General features: G+C 42.9%; 3 protein-coding genes across 3 annotated transcripts in view; 1 reads left to right on the forward strand and 2 right to left on the reverse strand.

Annotated features, from left to right (window-relative positions):
- zgc:174895 (uncharacterized protein LOC100126024 homolog) overlaps nt 1-1,638 on the reverse strand; it is a 4,036-nt gene extending 2,398 nt beyond the window's left edge. Inside the window, 3 exon segments of the mRNA XM_027026409.2 lie at nt 333-479; nt 995-1,088; nt 1,276-1,638. Of these exon segments, the coding sequence (XP_026882210.2) occupies nt 333-479; nt 995-1,088; nt 1,276-1,398 (364 nt within the window). The 5' untranslated portion in view covers nt 1,399-1,638.
- Nucleotides 1,639-3,017: 1,379 nt separating this feature from the next.
- proca1 (protein interacting with cyclin A1) lies at nt 3,018-6,551 on the forward strand. Its single transcript, XM_035533976.1, has 6 exons — nt 3,018-3,080; nt 3,530-3,759; nt 3,840-3,952; nt 4,153-4,285; nt 4,479-4,613; nt 4,711-6,551. Exons 1-6 carry the CDS (start codon nt 3,018-3,020, stop codon nt 5,219-5,221), a joined length of 1,185 nt encoding a protein of 394 aa, XP_035389869.1. The 3' UTR covers nt 5,222-6,551.
- Nucleotides 6,552-13,289: 6,738 nt separating this feature from the next.
- On the reverse strand, nt 13,290-17,460 carry ca4b (carbonic anhydrase IV b). The gene is made up of 8 exons (XM_035533977.1): nt 17,391-17,460; nt 16,347-16,391; nt 16,083-16,247; nt 15,303-15,448; nt 15,045-15,137; nt 14,797-14,863; nt 13,966-14,138; nt 13,290-13,469 (listed from the first exon to the last, which is right to left on the reverse strand). The coding sequence occupies exons 1-8, from the start codon at nt 17,449-17,451 to the stop codon at nt 13,290-13,292; spliced, it is 930 nt and encodes a 309-aa protein (XP_035389870.1). The 5' UTR covers nt 17,452-17,460.
- Nucleotides 17,461-20,000: the final 2,540 nt, after the last annotated feature.

Below are 20,000 nucleotides of genomic sequence, written 5' to 3' on the forward strand. Positions count from 1 at the left end.
TAAATGTCACTCTAGTGGCCAAGCAGATCTGAATCCCGGGTCAGTTAAGGTTCTCTACTGTTAGCTATTTAGCACAGAAGATCCAAGACTTCTATTTACATTTCCATGTTCTGCTGGAAAAGTGCATGTTTCATCATTACTACTGTGGTTTGGACTTCTAATACATGGCTTTACCTGACTTTATCACATCATTCAGATGTCAGTACTTGACTAACACATCATTCAAATATCAGTACCTGGCTTTAACACATCATTCAAATATCAGTACCTGGCTTTAACACATCATTCAGATGTCAGTACCTGGCTTTAACACATCATTCAAATATCAGTACCTGGCTTTAACACATCCTCTCGCACCTCTATCACTTTCTCTTTTCCAGTGTAGTCGCTGTACTCCTGCGTTTTGGTCGAAACACATAAGTGTCCTGCTTTCCGAATGGCCAGGAACCCTTTTCCCAGAGTGGTGGCTATAGCAGTACCTGGAACCCGGACAAAACTGCTAAAACCTTTCACTCAAATAACTTCAATTCTACCTTACACTGTAGAAATTTGTCTTTGGCCTCACCAAAACAAGAAATGTATGATTCACCACAATAAATATAAAAATAATACATTTAAAATATTATATAAAAAGAACACTTGCAATTGACACATCAAAAGTGTATCATACATAAAAACAAAATGATTTTCTTTTAGAAATATTTTTCTTTTAGAGCACTGTTTCTATTAGGACAATGTACACTATTTCTGTAAATTGCATCAGTTAATGGCTTACATGGATGTGTTAAGCGGAAGGTCGTACTGTATAGCTCAGAAACATTACTCTGACTTCAGGACACAATAAATTTGATTCCTAATTCCCACCTGCTATATTTAGAGTCCTGCCTAAGGTTCATGTGCTCTGCTTTACAGATATGTAGATAAAAATAAACTCGCTATCATGCCTTCAAGATACACAGGGTGCACTTTAGCTGCAAAATGAAAACAACTATACCAAGGATGAAGCCCATTGCATCAATTCCCACCACCAGATCAACGGTGTCGTTGTAGAATGGTTTAAGGAGATCCTTCACACAGTCTGACAAGGCCTATTCAGAGAAGAGACAGAGCGTGACACAGAGAAAAACAAACCAACAAACAAACAGAAGGTAGTGTTGTCCATTAAAGTCCCTGTTCCAAATCAACTTTACTGAATTTTATATTTAGAAGTGCAGCTGCAACAGGCGTCACAGCAACTGAGTCTTTAAATAGGCTATACCAGCGCGTGAACAATACCTTTGAACTGCAGTAGAGTCTTGATGGGTCAAGCCACGCGAAGTTCGCTCCTTTTGTGTTTGGTGGCATCAGGGACAAGTACCAGCCTTCGCCTCTGGCGTGGGAGTTGGAGAAAAGATCCATTCTGAAATGAGCACCTTCTCTTACCGTACAGCCACGCACACAGGGACCGAGTGGGGCGTTTCCACAGGGACCGCACGAGGCGGGTGCGACGCGCTCAATAAGTCATCAGAAGTCATCAGCGCGAGGGTGCGCGAGCATTCTGAAGGACGTCCGTATGGGTGTAGACCACCGAGGCGGCGTAAACATCCGACTTTCAGACAAAAAAAACAAAGCAATAAAACCAAACCTTCGGATGCAACTGAACTTTCTACTGTTGAAGCACACAGGTGGCGCTGCGATGAGCGCGAGAAGGGGGCCACACATTCTGTTAAGTGTTGTTCATATCTCACGGGTTAGCACAGTATTATCAACAGGAAATACGGATACCTAATTTTACTTGGGACTACATTTGCCAGTAAGGATATGCAAGACAGTTTCACGAAGCTTGTTGACAGTGACAACCGCCTCGTTCTACTGAACGTGACGATCAAATACGCTGCAATACTTTAAACTTTAAATTGTCGCTATCCATTCGTGAATGATACAATTTCTTTAGGTTTTTAAACCTTTGCTACGTGTCAAATAGCAGAATATAAAGGTTGCATATTGTAAATATAAAACTTTAATGATACGCATGACCCACTAGCGCTCACGTAACGCCTGTGTCGCGGTTTAACACAGTTGGCACATTTGTGCTGCCCTCTGCGTATTTGGTTGAGAATATTCCTTTACGCCTCGTGGATAGAGATGCCTAAAGCCATTACCACCGGCGGCCTTGAGTTGAAGCTTTAGGGCTGTTTGAAGCCCCGCTTCGTAAGTCCGTTTGACCTCAATCAGCACGAGCTCTGCGGGCTCTCGTGCCGCAGCGGGCTGATTTTCCATCTTTGGGTTCCTCCTTTTGCGAATCCCACCGCGCGCAAGTGGATCAGACACTGGCGCACGTGTCTGCTGATATGATAAGGGTAGTTCATCTGTCCCTTTACAGAACAGCAGTAGTCCTGCAAACTGAAACAGGAGTATTGGGCTGTAGGTTCTATTGTTTAAAATTGTTAAAACTCCGAATATTGGCTACGTTTCGGTATTTGTGGACTTGCTCAATGCGTTAAACTTGATCACCACGTACCATAACCTAGTGGTCACAGTGGTTATGACTAGATTTCATTTTCATACTGACGCCTTTTCTCTTTGCTTCTTGTAGCATAGCGCATGCTCTCTCCTGAACAGCAACACTAAATGAGTAGGAATGTAATGACCATATAAATAGTAGTTCAGGAGTAGCTACACACATGAAGATATCTGCCATCGTGTGCTTGGTGCAGCCTAGATACGAAGACCATTTGAATTATGTGCACATACCCAAATACACAAGCAAACCTCAGTTGACCTACGCAGTCAGCAAACCTCGTATGCTTCGTTATGGGAATGTTAAAAATTGCTGTGTGCAATTAATGGTATATAGCAAAGACGTTAGAGAAGCAGGGCAAATGAGTGATGTACATGTAATCAGTTTTTCGGTTTACGTCCCGATTGAAAAGACTCAGCTCGTACGCTCCAAATTAGGTCACTACGCATGGCTTTTGTATAATCTGAAAGATGCCCAATCTCGTTGGGTCGTCAGAATCACCCCATGTCTTGTTACCATGGAAAGTGCACCAGGGACCTCCTCCTTGCTGCGTCACAAGAGTAAAACTCGGGCTCTGGAGGTGAGGAGAGTGCAGGGGTTACTTGCGGTCAAAGCAGTTTCCCACTTTATTGTGTGCGCTCGTTCAGCAGTGTGAATTGCTTTAACAGCAGAAGCCACCTACACTGAGTCATTCTGAATATTTCATAATGATTTATATTATTTTGTTGTAAATAATCGAAACACTAGGTCCGACAGTTGTACAACTGGAAGCAATTGGGGAAAAAAAATAGATCTTGCCAGGCTACTCGAGTCATTGATGAGGGACATGTTCATTAAGAGACAAAACCCCTCCCATGATCGAACCGGGGCTGATTAATACCCACGCGACTCCCGCACGCGAGTTGCGGTGCTGTCTCAAACCTCGTGGTGCTGAAAGGCCACCTGCAGTAATGTGGTCTGTGTTCCTCGTGTTTCTGTCTTATCTAGACTGTGATTTCGCCAAAGGTCAACCCCTGAACTTCTTTTTAGATCCAGAAAAAAGAGGGCAAAGTGTTGTTTCACATGCTCGACAACACTTTCTGTGGAAAGATATCGGTGGTTGGGCCGTACAGTTTCTATGAAGTGTCGGATGGCGCAGAGAACGTTCGCTCCGTTCATGACTCTGCAGGAAACCTAGTCGACTGCTCAGTAACCGCGGACCCCATACACGTCAAATCCTTTCACGCACGTTTTGTCAACGTGGTGCTGAGAGAGCAGAGGTAGTGAGTCCACTGTCCCAGAGCTGAAGTTCACCAATGTGATCTAAGCTAAGAAGAACTGTGCCACACTGCGCTCGCAGAACCCAAACAGCGCTGCCGCGCAAACCCGGAGTTCCGCATGGCGCTGCCGGCAGGGACGGAAGGCAGACGACGGAGGTCCAGGCGCGGGTTCACCTATCCCGGTACTCTCCTGGTGTGGGGCAGGGAACATCGCCGATAGCTACGAGGCAGCTGGGGTAAGCGGCCGTTCTGAACTATCTTATATAACTATCTTATCTATGTGAACTGTGAGCTTGTGTGAACTTATCTAACTTGGTCGTTCAGTAAGGTTCATGTGCGCTGTAGCTCACTGAGCTAAGTTTAGAAGGCATTTGTGGATATGTCAATGTCCAGGGGAGTTTGCCGAGACAGACGAATGCTGTCGCGCTCACGACTACTGTCCCGATGTCATTCATGCCTTCTCCTTCAAGTACGGCTACGTCAACTTGAAATGGCATTCAGTCTCGCACTGCGACTGCGATAACGCGTGAGTAACGCCACGTTGGTTTAGCAGCATTACTCTAAAGGACTAAAAATGCGGAGCTGAAATAACATTGAATGAAATTGCAAACAGTCTCTTAAAATGTCTTAATATTGGGTATGGTTAAAATATATACATTTTAATAAGTATGGAAATTGTAACGTTAGAAAATCTTGCATATGGTTTCTGGATGTTGCAGATTAAAACAGTGCCTGAGGAAAGTTAACGATACTTCGTCACGGGTGGTTGGCCAAGCTTTCTTTAACGTAATCGAAGTTCCCTGTTTTGAATTCTCCTTCGAGGAACAATGTGTTGAGCGCTACTGGTATGGAGTGTAAGTAACAGCTCCTAGGTTACCCCCTCTAATTCTAAGCGATAATTCCACAATATCACAAAATGTGATTCGAGCTTTCATGGTTTCTGTTCTAAAGGTGCAAGAGATATGGCAGAGTGCCTGTGGCAGTGCTGAGAGAATCCATCCCCTATGACTTTGGAGGTGTTGAACTCATAGATGCGTTCACCATGTCTCCTCCTAAGAAGAAGCTGGCAGAGGTAGAAACCACACAGGCATCTGAGAGCACCACACCGTCCAGTGTCTCAGGATCCGCAAGCACCACCCAGCCGCTTCCGAAGGTGGTCACGGCTGCTGAGGACTTCATCGAAGCCCTCGCCGCCGTTTCCACCTCGCAGCGTCCAGCGTTGGATGGCAGCAGAGATGCCCACGCAGCAGACAAGAAGAGGAAGAAGAATGTTGGCAAGAAGAGAAAAGATTCAAAGAAGAGAAGGCGGAAGGAGCAGGGTAAGAAGAGAAAGCAGAGCGCAGACGCGGCTCCGGCGGCCCAGGAGCAGTGTCGTCGGCACGCCGCCGGCCAGACGAGCAGATGTGCTCACCGCTCAAAACGGTTTTGGAGAAGATCCTGGGAATTTTCATCAGATCAGTGACAACTTCATGAACGCTGCATTCAGTCGGCGGGTGATCCGGAATATTCCAATAAAATGATGAGGGATCAGTATCAGAGGATGGACTGATGAGAGTCAAGACAGCAAAACCACACCAACCCCACCACTACACCATCACCACCACCAACACCCACCACTACACCACCACCAACACCACCACCACTACACCACCAGGCACAGGCCAAGCGCAGAGATGCTAGAATTACCAAAACAAATCAAAGGACACAGAATCTGCACAGCTCTCATCAGCAAGTCACCTACACTTGATTTGCTGCCAGCAAACCTAGAAGAGCTGGATTAAGACAAAGGGTGGAAAAGAGAGGAAGAGATATCCAGCTCCACTCCCTGTAGAAGCTACTGTACACAACAGGCATGGAGATGCCACCCCAGTGAGTGTGAGTGGAGAACACAAGCCGGCTCCTCCCAGAAACACACAGCACCTTCAGCACAGCAGGGAGGAGGTGTCACATAGCTTAGAGTACCAGCATGAAAAGGCATCTGCATTCAGCTCCACTACAGAGAATAGACCCATTGTTGGAACTGAAAGGCTGAGATTAAGACGGAGAGGGGAGAGGAAAAGAAACAGGAAACTCTGTACTTCGCCCTCCCCTGCAGAGGGGGAGGCTCCGCCTTCCCTGACAGCAGACGAACCCAGAGTTGTCAAATTCAATGCGACTCGGGAGCTGAGCGAGTTCCCTTCCCCTGAACAGCAGAGCCCTTCAGAAGGTGTGCTGCCCAGCAGACTGGAGAACCCAGCAGTGAAGGGCACAACTGGCACAATTAAAATTACAATCAGGGCGCAACGGTGGAATGGCACCGGGGGCAGAAGCAGATGCGCCCTATCCAGCTGCCACACACCTGTTTGCAAGGTTGTGAGCACAAAGAGGCTTGAAGCCATGATGACCACTGTTGACAGGACCAAACCCAGAGCCCAGTCCAGGCTGACGTGGACGCGCAGAGGTTGCCCCAGACGCAAGAGACCGAGGCAAGCACTGGGTTCTTCTTCCCTCTTACACAGACGAGCACACCATTCGTATCACCCCTCATGGTGGGAACCACTAAGAGGAGGAGATCAAAAGAGAGGAATGATGGGAAAGGAGGAAGACAGTCACCGAAGCCTAAGATGTGACTGCTTGTAGAAACACTAATGGCGCAGCCTGTATCACCATGATCAAACTAGTTGCTAAAGGAAATGCATGTTTAATTGTTTTTATAAAATCCATTGATGGTAGACAGTAAGATCAAATATAGGAAATGTTCAGTGTTTTATGTATTATTATGACTTAATAAACTAATCTTAAACAAAATCTCAGATCACTCAAAATCTCTAATTCTTTATAATTAAACTGTTTTTACCCTCCAAGTTAATGGAGGAGACTTTTAACTTATAGACTACAACTCATAGTGCAACAACATTTTCCAGTACCACGTTGTCTACAGTAGGCCACACCAGTTTAGCACATTTGGGCTTTGTTCTGGCAGACCGTGACCCTCCGTGTCCTTGGATGGGGCACTGAGTGGAAAAGGCTCACATTCTTTGCACAAGGATAATCTGGCTTGGGTCTCTCCCACTAGGACTCCAGTGTTCAAAAAGCATCGTAAGACCCAGTAGTTCACAGCTCCCATGATCTGACTCTCACATGTTCTTGGAAAAGTCTAAGAGCAGAAAGACTCATGTAGCAGTGCCTACCAAACGAGAGTCCGCTGGTGCAGTTTGGGAAGCAAAGTTATGTTAGTCAAATGAGTTAACGTAGCTGGATAGAGATATGATAGGGATAGAAGTATGGATGTGGCTATAGATATTGATATGGATATTGATATGGATATTGATAGGCATATTGATATGGATATTGATATGGATATTGATAGGCATATTGATATGGATATGGATATTGATTTGGATATTGATAGGCATATTGATATGGATATTGATAGGCATATTGATATGGATATGGATATGGATATTGATATGGATATTGATATGGATATTGATAGGCATATGACCCTGAGGAGATTTTTGTTGCTTCCCCCAAAGGAGAGACAACATCCGTTTCAATACTCTACAGCAAAAATAGATTATTAAAGATTGTATGGAGATTATATTTAAAGAAAAGAAACAGGAACTAATATGATCTAGCCACTTACATTCCTATTAACCAACTTCCTTTCCATAACCGGCTCACAGCAGGGACGACAGCCAATAGGAAATACCAGGTGTATAATTATGCAAATGATGGTCTGAGGAGTAAACCCCGCCCTCCTGTTGTAGGACTCTTTTCTACAGAGCCCTGCTGGACTCAGCGGCATTTACACATACACACAATGTGCACATTTAGACACAAACAATGTGCACATTCATTCAGATGTTCCATGGTTCCCAAGGACAGGACAATTGTCCAGCCTATAGTGCACCTTGCCACAGGCCATAAACCACTATAATATGTAAATAAATCACTATAATACATACTGCAAACTGGCATTCTGTCAAGATAGGATCAGCTACAAAGCCCAGCAGAGTTATGTGGCGAGAACATAAATTAAGATAAGAAGGGAACTCAGTGACTAAAGGAAAACTAAAGTTGTCCTGAATGAGAACAGATACTGAGATGAACAGTTACTGAGATGAACAGGGTTATGTTTTGTTTTTGTTTTTTTAAGCATGTTTGTGCTTCAGTGCACAGGAGTCAGTGAACAACATTCTCCACTATAACATCAACAGTGCCAGGCAACTAAAATAAAAAACACAAACAAACAAAAAGGAAAGTGAATCCCACCACACAGATTTACTGGTAGATCTGTCACAGCGGACCACTACACTACGTCTGGCGGATTATGTGGCTCAGTGCTGCGTTCAGACCTCAAACATATTCAGAACCATCAGGTTTGATATTATATCAAACACATTCAGAACCAGCACATTTGAAATTATGTCAAACACATTCAGAACCAGCACATTTGAGATTATGTCAAACACATTCAGAACCAGCACGTTTGAGGTTATGTCAAACACATTCAGAACCAGCACATTTGAGATTATGTCAAACACATTCAGAACCAGCACGTTTGAGATTATGTCAAACACATTCAGAACCAGCACGTTTGAGATTATGTCAAACACATTCAGAACCAGCACGTCTGAGATTATGTCAAACACATTCAGAACCAGCACGTCTGAGATTATGTCAAACACATTCAGAACCAGCACGTCTGAGATTATGTCAAACACATTCAGAACCAGCACGTCTGAGATTATGTCAAACACATTCAGAACCAGCACGTCTGAGATTATGTCAAACAAATTCAGAACCAGCACGTCTGAGATTATGTCAAACACATTCAGAACCAGCACGTCTGAGATTATGTCAAACACATTCAGAACCAGCACGTCTGAGATTATGTCAAACACATTCCTATAGTGGTTCACTATGCTTGAATGTAATCTATCAGTAAATCTGTGCGATTCAGTTCTCATTCCCTTTTTCATTTTTGTTCTTCCACCACAGTTTATATGTCTTTGCACATCTGCTCAAGCCGAGGTTACAGTGGGAAGAGAAACATCTTTGAGAGCACGAGGAAGAATCCTGGAGAGGGAACAACACTCACAAGCGGAACCCTCCTCCTCAGTTTGGTTGACACTTTTTTATACATTCATAGGTAGCTGCAGCTTTTCTCTGGGTTGTCTGAGCCAGGAGATTTACAGTGCCAGTGAAATATCACTCAGTATGTGCATGTTTCAAACTCACTGTCCTCTCTACAGGAACAGGGTAGCGTTCATGACCCGGAATGTGGTGTGTATGTGGCATGCTCATGGTGTGTATGTGGCGTGCTCATGGTGTGTATGTGGCATGCTCATGGTGTGTATGTGGCGTGCTCATGGTGTGTATGTGGCGTGGTCATGGTGTATATGTGGTGTGGTCATAGTGTGTATGTGGCGTGCTCATGGTGTGTATGTGGTGTGGTCATGGTGTGTATGTGGCATGCTCATGGTGTGTATGTGGCGTGCTCATGGTGTGTATGTGGCGTGCTCATGGTGTGTATGTGGTGTGGTCATGGTGTGTATGTGGCATGCTCATGGTGTGTATGTGGCGTGCTCATGGTGTGTATGTGGTGTGGTCATGGTGTGTATGTGGCATGCTCATGGTGTGTATGTGGCGTGCTCATGGTGTGTATGTGGTGTGGTCATGGTGTGTATGTGGCGTGGTCATGGTGTGTATGTGGCGTGGTCATGGTGTATATGTGGCGTGGTCGTGGTGTGTATGTGCTGTGGTTGTGTGTGTATGTGGTGTGCTCGTGGTGTGTATGTGGTGTGGTCATGGTGTGTATGTGGCGTGGTCATGGTGTGTATGTGGCGTGGTCGTGGTGTGTATGTGGCATATTCATGGCGTGTATGTGGCGTGTTCATGGTGTGTATGTGGCGTGGTCGTGGTGTGTATGTGGCGTGGTCGTGGTGTGTATGTGCTGTGGTTGTGGTGTGTATGTGGTGTGGTCGTGGCGTGTATGTGGCGTGTTCATGGCATGTATGTGGCGTGCTCATGGCGTGTATGTGGCGTGTTCATGGTGTGTATGTGGCGTGATCATGGCGTGTATGTGGCGTGGTCGTGGCGTGTATGTGGCGTGCTCATGGTGTGTATGTGGTGTGGTCATGGTGTGTATGTGGCGTGATCATGGTGTGTATGTGGCGTGGTCATGGTGTATATGTGGCGTGGTCGTGGTGTGTATGTGCTGTGGTTGTGGTGTGTATGTGGCGTGGTCGTGGTGTGTATGTGCTGTGGTTGTGGTGTGTATGTGGTGTGCTCGTGGTGTGTATGTGGCGTGGTCATGGTGTGTATGTGGCATGGTCATGGTGTGTATGTGGCGTGTATGTGGCGTATTCATGGCGTGTATGTGGCGTGTTCATGGTGTGTATGTGGCGTGTTCATGGTGTGTATGTGGCGTGGTCGTGGTGTGTATGTGGCGTGATCATGGCGTGTATGTGGCGTGTTCGTGGTGTGTATGTGGCGTGGTCGTGGCGTGTATGTGGCGTGTTCATGGCGTGTATGTGGCGTGCTCATGGCGTGTATGTGGCGTGTTCATGGTGTGTATGTGGCGTGGTCATGGCGTGTATGTGGCGTGATCATGGCGTGTATGTGGCGTGGTCGTGGCGTGTATGTGGCGTGTTCACAGTGCTTGGCTTGCTGAAGTTCTTGCCGCAGGCCCTCACAGCGTGTTTGGTGGTGTTGTAGAAGTGCACGTCAGAGCTGTGCGCCACCCAGTGGCCACACATGATACAACACACAATAGCTTGTTCTGCACTGCTGGAGCCTAACCAGTATGGAACTCTGAGAGTCTGCAAATCTGAAAACGTGTTCGCCTACCTGTTAATTATGAGAACATCATCACGTTCCTTTCTTTCATGGACCGATAAGCTTTGCACAGACAGCACAGTGATGATCACCTGCAAAACGACAACTGATCTGCCAAAAGAATATTTTTCATTCTGAGCCTCAGTATCAAGCAAATAATTAAACACCATTTCAAATGACTAATGGATGCTGTGGTCACATCTATAGTTAATCAGGGCACATGGAATTCCAGTGTGTGAGCCATGTGAGTTTGGTAGCGCTGCTGTGCGTTTTAAACCTACACCAATCATAGTTCTCCAGCCAGCGGTTTTGCCATTTACCCAAGACTCTGTCTGTGTGAGTCCTATGATGCTGATGCACGTCGACGCCCTGGTGGGTCATCTTGATTGTAGAGAACATGGAGACGAAAGAAGGTCTCCTCCTTAACAAGTCACATTTGTATGAACTCAGCATGCCACACACCCATTCTGCTGCCAAAGAAAAAGGACATTTGAAAGAGTACTCCAATCATTACGATAGTTCAGAATTAAATTGCTAAATTACATTGAGGATGTGTTTTAAAATGAATCTAAATTCCATTTCAATGAAACAGATGGAAAAAAGTATTCTACTGTATTATGACAGTGGAAGTAGGTGAAGCAGCAGGTCTGTAACATCCACACATCTGCACAAGAGCTTCCTTATTAGAGGTCAGCAGAGCGGGGCAGCAACGTGCTGCACTTTCCCCTTTATCTTTACTTGTGTCAATTTATGGTATAACAAATTATACTTTTAAGAGACATTTTAAAACAGGGTACTTTATACTTTATACTCTTACATGAGTACATTTGCGAGGTCAAAAATATACATTCCTCCCGCTACATTTGAAAATAATTTTTACATTTTGCATGTTTCGCCACACCCTGTCAAGTGTGGGATGGTTTGTGAAATCTCTACAGATGATGACTGAGTGAAATCTCTACATATGATGACTGAGTGAAATCTACAGATGATGACTGAGTGAAATCTCTACATATGATGACTGAGTGAAATCTCTACAGATAATGACTGAGTGAAATCTCTACAGATGATGACTGAGTGAAATCTCTACAGATGATGACTGAGTGAAATCTACAGATGATGACTGAGTGAAATCTCTACATATGACTGAGTGAAATCTCTACAGATAATGACTGAGTGAAATCTCTACATATGATGACTGAGTGAAATCTCTACAGATGATGACTGAGTGAAATCTCTACAGATAATGACTGAGTGAAATCTCTACAGATAATGACTGAGTGAAATCTCTACAGATGATGACTGAGTGAAATCTCTACAGATGATGACTGAGTGAAATCTACAGATGATGACTGAGTGAAATCTCTACATATGATGACTGAGTGAAATCTCTACAGATAATGACTGAGTGAAATCTCTAAAGATGATGACTGAGTGAAATCTCTACATATGATGACTGAGTGAAATCTCTACAGATGATGACTGAGTGAAATCTCTACAGATGATGCTTCATTAAGTTACACAACTGGACAGCAGACCGACATAATGAACAGTGAACGTGCACATTTGCCGGTGTGGGACTCAAATGACATTTATGAAGAATAGCTCACAATATATCACATATCTGTGTGTGAAATCGCTGTGTATTATTAATATGAAACTAAAGTGTGGTCCGATTTCAGTGATATTCTGGGAAAGAAACTACACGCATCAGAAAAAGCAGCTGAAATATACACACACACACACACACACACACACACACACACATTTACATTACATATATATTTATATAAAACTCTCTGTGTTATTAAAGTTCCAATAAAGTAACTTACTACTTGAGTAGACTTTTTTACAGATATTTTCTTACTTTTACTTAATTAATAATTTAACTTTTACTTCTACTTGAGTAATCATTATTTTAAAGTAAGTCCTCTGGCTACTCGACCCACCTCTGGAAGTCGTAAAGTGTTGTAAACACAAGTTACCACGCAAATACAAACACCCGTGATGTCAAGCATCCTAACAAGCACGTGCCCATTTCTTATAGTCTAGCTGTAATTTTTTTTAATGTGCTAATTTTTGCCCTTAATTTCTGGAAATCTTACTGAGAGGTTTGCCAAAGAAACACAAGGGCTTGAAAAGTAGCTACTAAAAACTGCATGTTTCTACCCGTCCTGTGTTGCACCAATGAACTTTCACTTCCTTGTGATACATGAACAGACTAACGACGCCATGGGCCTTCAGGATAGAAATTACTCTTATTTGAAAAGAAATAGTGAAACATATATTTGAAACTATTCAAAAAATATCATTCATATCATATGGAAAATTTGTCTTGTCATGTATTGTTATTGTTAATTGTTATTATATATTTTTTGTAATCTGATTTTAACCTGAGTTAATCTGTACTATGTTAGTTATTAGTGTATGTTTTGGTATTGCCTTACAAACTAAGAATTGTGATGTCTGCTCACCCTTTGTAATTCTGCTTTGGTATAAACTAATCATGTTCATTAAAAAGGTCTTTAGGATTTAGGCTATATTTAGTACTTATATGAAATATGGAAACATTTGTGGTTTATAATAACATTTTTATTTAGATTTTTTTTTGGTGCCTATATTTGACATTTAAAATCAAATAAGTATTAACATTTAAGAAAAGGCCTTTAACAAGCACATTTTCAAACTGAATGGACAAAGTGTATATCTTATTCCCAAACAGTCAGTAACATTGTGAGAACAGTATTAATAACCAATATGTTGCTGACAGTTGCAGCGTTACATCCAGAATAATAAAGGACCCTTCGGTTGTTCAGAGGCTGCACAGGACGAAAGGTCTCCACCATTGTACTACCGTTTCCGAACATGAGATCAGAGAATGCAGACAACTGTGGAACATAGGACAAAAAAAAACTGTTTATGTGGCACAGTGTGTACACACCAAAACCAGTGAGTGATTCTCTGAACCTTTTGTGGGCCCATTCACTACTCATCTTTGTGAGTTAATTTCAAACCCCTTCTCAGACGAGAGATATGTAGTTAGTGAATTGAATCAGTGGTTTAGCATCTGAAAACATCTCTCTGGTGTCCTTAGAACTCGACTTGAGAAACACATCACTAGCGTCTCCATAACTAGCCGTTCAGTTCATATTTTTATGCAAGTCCAATAGCAGACTGCCTCAAAACACTTATCCAAGGCATGAAAACAATGTGGAACACTCTAGAATAGAGGTAAAACAACTAGAATAGAGGTGGAACACTCTAGAATAGAGGTAAAACAACTAGAATAGAGGTGGAACACTCTAGAATAGAGGTAAAACAACTAGAATAGAGATGGAATAAAACTCAGTGTCTTTGGACTTGAGAACACATGCTGTAACTTACTTGCTGTTTGCTGAGGTGAACGGTGTTTTCAAGCACTGTCCAGATGACGGACTCTGCACAGTCAGGTGTAGTGAGGGAGCCGGTATAGCGGAAGTAGCTATACTGGCCTTTTGGGACCTTGTGGGCTGGGATAAGCAACTCCAGAGACAAAGGCCCAAGCCGTGACCATGTGTCTGGAAATAAAAGCTCTCAGCTAAATGGTTCATGCATACTTTTCTTATTAAACATTGCCATACCATTGCATTACAACTACAATATCACTACCATATCACTATCACATCACTACGGTATCACTACCACATCACTATCACGTCACTACCACATCACTACCATATCACTACCATATCACTACCATAGCACTACCACATCACTACCGTATCACTACCACATCACTACCACATCACTACCGTATCACTACCGTATCACTACCACATCACTCACTACCACATCGCTACCATATCACTACCACGTCACTACCGTATCAATGCCATGACACTACTATGTCTGGTGGTCTCGCTGCTGCGTTGAGAACGTTCTGCTGCCCAACAGTAATACTGCAGTGGTCTCATGATCAGAAACTGACAAATGATAAATGGGGAACAGTGTCACTCCATGGCAACAGTGGAGCAAGCGTCTGTAATATTCGCATCTATACGTAAATATATGAGCAGTGAATGTGGGTTAAGGTAAGTGTTCTAAGGGGTCAGAGAGTGCAGTGACTTCAGTGGTTTAGTTATATATGGTACACCATAAAATATAATACAAATACAATTTTCATGAACCAAAGAAGGAACATACTGATGGTCAAAGCAATAAATGTGTTAAAATTACCTTGTTGTGTGACCTTTGCCAGCGCATTTATGAGGGTTTCATATTTTTTGTTTCTGGCTTCTGACTCCTGTTAGATAAGAAAGGACACTGCCTCGAAAACGGCTTACTTTAAATATTTGCTAATCACTTTGATCATTTCATTAAATATCAGATTAGATCTTCATTTTTTCTAGTCTTAATAGTGAAATATCTTTACAATTTTGCTAAGTGTTTTAATTTTAAAAAAGTACAATACACAAGGTGCAAACCTGGTACAAAACTCCCAGGACTGCCACTCCAGAGGGGTCTGCGACAGCCTCAGACACAGAGCTGTATTTGTCCTTTATATGAACAATATGCATCTATGGAGATAAAACACATGTATGCAGAGAACCCATTACTAAGCATGCTAACGAAAACAACCCATGCTAGCATTCAGACGGCAAATGTGAGGTCGTCATCATCATCTGTATCTCAGCAAGGACCAGAAGCAAAACATGGAATTGCAGACGTTTATCCACGGATACCTCCATGGGGAACTGCTGTCCATCCACAGTGTGCTCGGACCCAGGCCCTCCTTTACGGCCCCAGTGGAAGTGGAATTCCACTGCTTTGTAAGGTCCCTGTAGATCTCCGCCTTCCACCAGTGCATGGCCTGACAAGTTGACCTTGACTGAAGATGAGAAACTGTAGCCCATGACTGATTCAGAAAAATGTGCCCTCCTGAATTCTTCCTGGTTCAAACTATAACTATAAGCCTGTGTTAATCAGTCAAATTTAATCAGCACATTTTAAACAGCTCCTTCACATGAATCCTATCTTTGATTCTGTGTGAACTCACCTGTGTAACAACAACAACAACACGTTGAACTTATATAACACCTTTCAAAAGCCTAAACATAACCACTAGGGTGTAGACAGAGAAGAAGGTTCTGTAGTGAAGAAAAGCATTTTAAGTTGAGATTGTAAGGAAGGCAGAAGGTAGATCAGTCATGGAGGAGGTGTAGTAGAAAGTTCCAGAAAACTGCAGTAGTAGTACTGCATAATGTGATTAGAACTCAAAACAAAAACCAGCCAGAAATCTAGAAGCAGACGGTCTAGGAGTGTGAGAAGGACATTGTGGGAAGTTCCTGAAGGAATGGGTGACCAGAGAATCATGTTACCAGAGCAACGTGAGCAGAACGTTTCATATGTGCGACGACTCCAGCTGAGTTCTGAGTAAACTGATGGCAGTGATGCAGTTTAACAGGGAGACCTTCAAAGAGGAAATTGCAATATTCAAAGCGTAAGAGATTGAAGGTGTTCACCAGTATGGCCGTTGTTTGTAATGATGCTGTCGAACATGTCTTGGTAGCCTCGGAATGTGAGTGGTGTGAGTGTGCCCTCAGTAACAGCCCGCTGTGTTACGATATTAATCGGAGACTGGCTTGTCCCTCCACAGCTCAGTGCAACGTCTATCCAATTTCTGGGTCCTATTAGAACAAGATCTCCTCAACGCATGTAAAAACATATTTTAATAAAAATATTTATTTTATTTTTTTAATGAAAAGCTTCCGTGAGTGATAATTCACCTTTGCAGGTTTTGTCACAGGAGAACTGGGATTCATAGCACCATTCTAAAAGAGTTCACATTTATGGCATCACAGTTCATGACACACAATTCTGCTCTAATTTTGTGACTTAATGTATGTTAAAGTGAAAGAAAGCCACTATGGTAGTTGAAAAAAAAACTTTATGTAAAACAAAATAAACTTAAGAAGATCAATCTCAAATAATTTGTGAACACTCAATCATAGACTGCTCATCAAGAATGTCCTACAAAAAACATCACCTTTTTCACCAATTAGCACAGCCCCAGCTGTAAAGATGAACACCAAGAACTAATTTTCAATATTTTGGATGCGCTAACAACAACATGTTGAGCACTGGTAGCTCACTGAATGGCACTATCAGCGGGGTCTCAGGGTGGACTTCTAACACACCGTAAACATGTGGTGAATCTTTTAAGAAGTTGAACAATGGAGGAGAAAGTTTCTCAAAGAGCATTGAAAACCTCCCTTAAGGGGAACTAGCCATTTCTAGCCATTTCAAGCCATTTCTGTGCAGGGTCACTACACACCACTTCTGCTACCCGTGTGTTCAGCACTGACACATTTTTTTTCTGGTGGCCTGATCTGCCTGTGAGATAATGTTCCAGTTTAGTCTTCACAAATAAAGGCATTGTAATTTTGAATGTGAATGTAAATAATCAATAAAAACAATGAACACTGTTGTCACTGTTTCAGTTCAGACGGCCAAAGTTGACAAGCTGCATGGATGGAGACCCCGATCAGCCAAACACATTAATAGCTTGTCTCTGGCATGGACAAACTTTGTGCCCCTTGTTTGGGACACAGAGACCAGTGCAGAGGCTTTAATGAAGCCCAAAATAAGTCTCATCTCAAATACCTTGCCAGTCCCAGTGGGACTTCAAGTCCCACTGACCCATTTAAAACAAAAAGAAACTCTCCAGAGAACCTAAAGATACTGATGTGGGAAAACACTCCCTTATTCTGTCTCATGGGGTCTGAAACAATCCAACAGAAATGACACTGAACATTGAAAATGTCACATACCTGCCCCAAGAGTTGTCCTTAGCAGAGAGACAAAAAGTAGCCGTAAATAGAAACTGGGCATCCTTCTTTGCTTCTGGTGACTTGTCAACTGTTTGGTAGGAGTTTTGTGTGCCTCCTTCATTCTGAAGAGCCTTTTATGTTGTGACAAGCTGTGATATCTCAAACATTTCCTTCCTGTTTTACACATGAAAGGCAACAGTGCTGCTATTCTGATAAGAAGTGGCATTTGCTTGAATGCTCCTTCTGTGTATTGAGCTATAAAGCACCTGGTGCATGCAGGTATAATCTCTCAGGTGTACATTACTCTCAGTGTTATTTGGCAGGTGTGAAAAAGAACGTCAATTACTTGCATTATTTATTGACTGACTGTATTGTGAGAATTTGTCCCCTTATTTTCAGACTTTACTGCAGTTTATCCTCACGATACACTTTTATATACGTTTTTTTGCTTATTACACATTTTTTTTGTTGTAACTAGCAAAAGCATGCAGCAGTGGCTTTGCAAACAGAAACTCATCTCTATCACTGAAAAGCAACAAAATTAAGTTTTGTCATTTATTTGGGGAAATCTGTCACTTCAAGGACACGTTCTATATTATTATCTATATTATGCTTAATTTTGTCCACCCATCCCAAAGCCGTCAGCCACACAGCTTGGGTACCATACGAAGTACCGTTATATTCTCTAATGGCCTGCTCTAGATTTAGACCAAACACACATGAGAGGGGAGGCACTATTTCATTTGTTGTTTATGTTGTTTTATTTGGTAGCAGGTTGAAACTTTAGGAGCTGACAACTACAAAAACAATAAACAAAAGTCATAGAGAAAAATATGAAACTCCCCAACTACCATAACAAACTCCCTAACTAACTCTGTCACTTCTCTAACTCCCTAACTACCCTAACTCTCTAACTCCCTAACTACCCTAACTAACTCCCTAACTCTCGAACTAACTCCCCAACTACCCTAATTAACTCCCTAACTAACTACCCTAACTCTCTAACTCCCTAACTACCCTAACTAACTCCCTAACTCTCCAACTAACTCCCCAACTACCCTAATTAACTCCCTAACTACCATAACTCCCTAACTAACTACCCTAACTCCCTAACTCCCTAACGAACTACCCTAACTAGTGTGAAGCATGAGAAAAGCAGGAGCCCAAGCACAGGCATCATCTGGCTCTCTCCTACCAACATCCGCTGTGTTCATTATTTACAAGAGGCAGAAATGGGCAAAAGTATTTACTGTCAGGCAAAACAAAAAAGAGCAAAAGGTGTCATGGAACAATCCAAACAAACAGATAGTCAGCAACAAACTCAGTGAGAAGCCAGACAGTAGACTGTGGGCCTAAGGTTCTGCACATCCTTTAAAGGAAGTGGGGGCGGGAATCATCCAATCAAGTGCAGGCGATGTTATAATTTCATGCTGACAGGAAGGCAAATGTGCCACAGGCTCTTCTCCTGGGAAACAGGTGCCATGACTACATCATTACAATCTGGACCTGTTTTTGCCTCATTAACATGACCACTGGTCTAGTGGACGGAACGATTGGCTGATTTAAGTAAAATCTGGGTGCATGTGTCACATGTCCCTTTGCGCATGTGGGTCAGTTCCAGTCAGGAAATATATTTACTGTGAGAAATCCTAAAAAATAAATAAAATAATAATCTGATTTGGGTAGAAAACAGGATTTGGGCGTCTTGTATCTGCAGTGTGAACGTCGCCTAAGAGTGACACCACAGGCAGTGAAGAACTGGAGCAATACAAAGAAAACTCAGAACCTCCCCAAACTGACAAACGGCAGACCACAGAAACCCAGTTATGAAGAGGGTTAGTAAGACTTACAAAATGCACAGAAATATTTTGATATAAACTTCTGCAATATCCAAACATTCCAAGAAAGTGACAAAGATCTGTTTTTGTCTTAAAGACAGGAATGCAGTGATATGGTAGCATCACGGTCCATGCATTTCAGGCCCAGTAAGATAGCTCACACACACACACACACACACACACACACACACACACACACACACACACACACACACACACACACACATACACACATACACACACACACACTCACACACACACACACATACACATACACACATACACACACTCACACACACACACACATACACATACACATACACACATACACACACTCACACACACACACACACACACACACACATACACATACACACATACACACACTCACTCACACACACACACACACACACACACACACATACACACATACACACACACACACACACACACACACACACACTCACACACACACACACACACCTTTGGGCTTGTCTAGACAACCAGGCATACAGTTATCGTTTATCAAAAACACAGAACAGCGCCTAAGATATATCTGCAGAAATGTCTGCAATATCCTAACATTCCAAGAAAGTGACAAAGATCTGTGTTTGTCTTAAGGACAGGAATGCAGTGATAACAATGACTTTAGTTTTGGAGGGATAAGCAGTTCTCTCATCAGTCTGCTTGGTCAGCTGTGTGTCACATTTAGCAGGCTAAGGCTGAAGGCGTGAAACATCATGTCTAGCGTCTAAAGATTCCTTCTCCATGT

This window comes from Electrophorus electricus, chromosome 15, assembly GCF_013358815.1.
Source record: "Electrophorus electricus isolate fEleEle1 chromosome 15, fEleEle1.pri, whole genome shotgun sequence".
In the NCBI taxonomy this organism is placed as follows: domain Eukaryota; kingdom Metazoa; phylum Chordata; class Actinopteri; order Gymnotiformes; family Gymnotidae; genus Electrophorus; species Electrophorus electricus.